The sequence below is a fragment of the Myotis davidii genome, unplaced genomic scaffold, assembly GCF_000327345.1.
Source record: "Myotis davidii unplaced genomic scaffold, ASM32734v1 scaffold691, whole genome shotgun sequence".
Taxonomy (NCBI): Eukaryota; Metazoa; Chordata; class Mammalia; order Chiroptera; family Vespertilionidae; genus Myotis; species Myotis davidii.
This window is the reverse complement of record NW_006283227.1, coordinates 219,395-221,385: the sequence shown is the minus strand read 5'-3', so window position 1 is coordinate 221,385 and position 1,991 is coordinate 219,395. Positions and strand designations below refer to the sequence as shown.

The 1,991-nt window shown below is 54.3% G+C and overlaps 1 protein-coding gene across 1 annotated transcript; it reads right to left on the bottom strand.

Moving 5' to 3' along the window:
- Nucleotides 1-6: 6 nt before the first annotated feature.
- LOC102771950 (chromosome unknown open reading frame, human CXorf40A) lies at nt 7-852 on the bottom strand (the record flags this gene model as incomplete). The annotated part of the gene is given in 5 exon segments (XM_015563281.1): nt 7-119; nt 122-148; nt 534-560; nt 563-697; nt 700-852. Coding segments are annotated over 5 exon segments (387 nt in total), but the record flags the coding sequence as incomplete, so codon positions are not given.
- Nucleotides 853-1,991: the final 1,139 nt, after the last annotated feature.

The window sequence follows — 1,991 nt, the reverse complement described above, 5'->3', positions numbered from 1 at the left end:
TATGGGCTCTAGTAACCACCTGGGGTTTGAAAGTGCCCTTGGGTACTTCTGCTTCAGGGTGGTCAGTACAGCCTGCGTTTCCAGTTCCACAACCTCCTCAGGAGCCACGTTTACTGGGCCTGCAAAGATTCCCCCAAGTCAAGGAGCCCTGGGCACCAGGAGAGAAGAACTGAGATGTTTGCCCTTCCATAAACCAAAGACTTCCTGTGAGAGGAAACGGTTACTCAAAGTTAAACCCACTAGAGGGTAAGCTGATTTCAACAAAGGGACACAGAGTCAGCTGGGTCCCTCTGACTGAGAACTTCCGATGTGTCAAACTCTGCTCAGGGAATTCTGGGTGAGGCCCAGGAGAGAGGGAAATGAAGAGGACAGAGCCTGGTCCACTAATGGGCAGATCCCAGCCCGACTGCTGTGGGCAGCACCTACAGGTCAGAACGGCCAGTTTCAAAAGAAAACAAGCCCCGAACTCCTGAGCTAGGTCCTGTGGGTATTCTTGGAGGGCTGTGAGCAGCTCTCGGGGTGTCAGGCCTTACCAGCAATCACTCCTTGCCCATAGTTCTCCCTTCACTGAGCAGAGCCTGAATCTGCATGGGGTTCCATCCCAGCCTCTCCAGCAGCAGCTCCAGCCAGAGAGCATCTTCCCAGTCCCTGTGAACAATGTGAATGGCGATGGTGCAGTTCCTGTGGCTGCTCACTAGGGTTGCCAACGAGTCTCCAGAGTCATGACCCCATTTAAGACCAAGCCTGCATAAGGCTGCCAGAAGGAGAGGCAGGAGAACTCCATCTCCCCAGAGATCCGTGGGCCTCACGTGCCCTGTGGAAACCCAAAAGTGTGAATGTCAATAAGCATCATGCATCAGCCTTCCGTGTTCATGGTCTGTGGGCTGACCTCTCCCCGCAACGTCTCCTGGGGCCCTGGAACCCCACTGACAGGGATGGTGGGAGAGCAGAGCGTGTTGGCTCCTTCTTCCTATCCCCATGCACTCAGCTGCCAGGCCCCATGGAAAGGGCTGGTGATGCAGATGCCTCGTCCATCAGATGGAGTCTTTGAGGAGCTCAAGAAAGAAGGTGGAGACAGGTAAGGAGAGGCCCTCAGCACAGGGTGTGGTCAGTTCCACAAAGGAGGTCACTGAGGCCAGGGGAGCACAGAGAAGGGAGAAAGGGAGCTTTGGCTTCACTCCCGGTGAGTGGGTTCTAGTCCTCTCTCAGCAAAGACCCTCCTGAGCTTTCCTTCTCCTGCCCTCCCCCACCCACCCTAACACTGTCAGCTGTCTCCTCTTTTCACCCCAAGGCGCTGCAGTCCCTATGCATCCCGATCCCTCTTTCAAGGCTTCTGGTTGAAAATCCTTATAATCAAATATCAGCTGGGCCCTTGGACACCACTGTGTGAGCTTAGATCATCCTGCCAGGTGCCTACACTTGACCACATTGGGAGCCACATTTCTCAATCCAATGGCTGCATCACTACTTATCTGCTGTCAGCAGGCACTCCTGGCCCTTACTGCAGCCTAGAGAAAGGAATAACAGGACCAGGAACAATTGGCACCAGTACCCACACACCATGCCCATATCAGGCCCTGGGATGGGCATGATCCACGGATCCTAGAATTCAATCCTCAAATAACTGGGTGGGCAGTGCCATTGTCACCACATTCTACAGTTGAGAAGGTGGCACCTAGGCATAAAAATATGGCCCATGATCTTGGGCCCTGACTGACTCATCCCCTGTTCTCGCCTCTTTTCCTTGTACCTGGGGAAGGGGGTCGTTCCTCCTCAGAGCTGTGCAGTGGCAGGAGCAGAAACTCGGCCTGAAGACTCAGCTGGGTCCTAGTACCTGGCGGAGCACAGTATCCACAGGGCTGTGAGCACCTGCCCCTAAGAGGATAGTCAGAACCAGTAGCTACACATCATCATCATAGGGCCTGAGCCTCATTACCACACTCCACATGAGCAACCCCCCACTCTGCTTGTCTCTTACCTCCTGTCTTTAA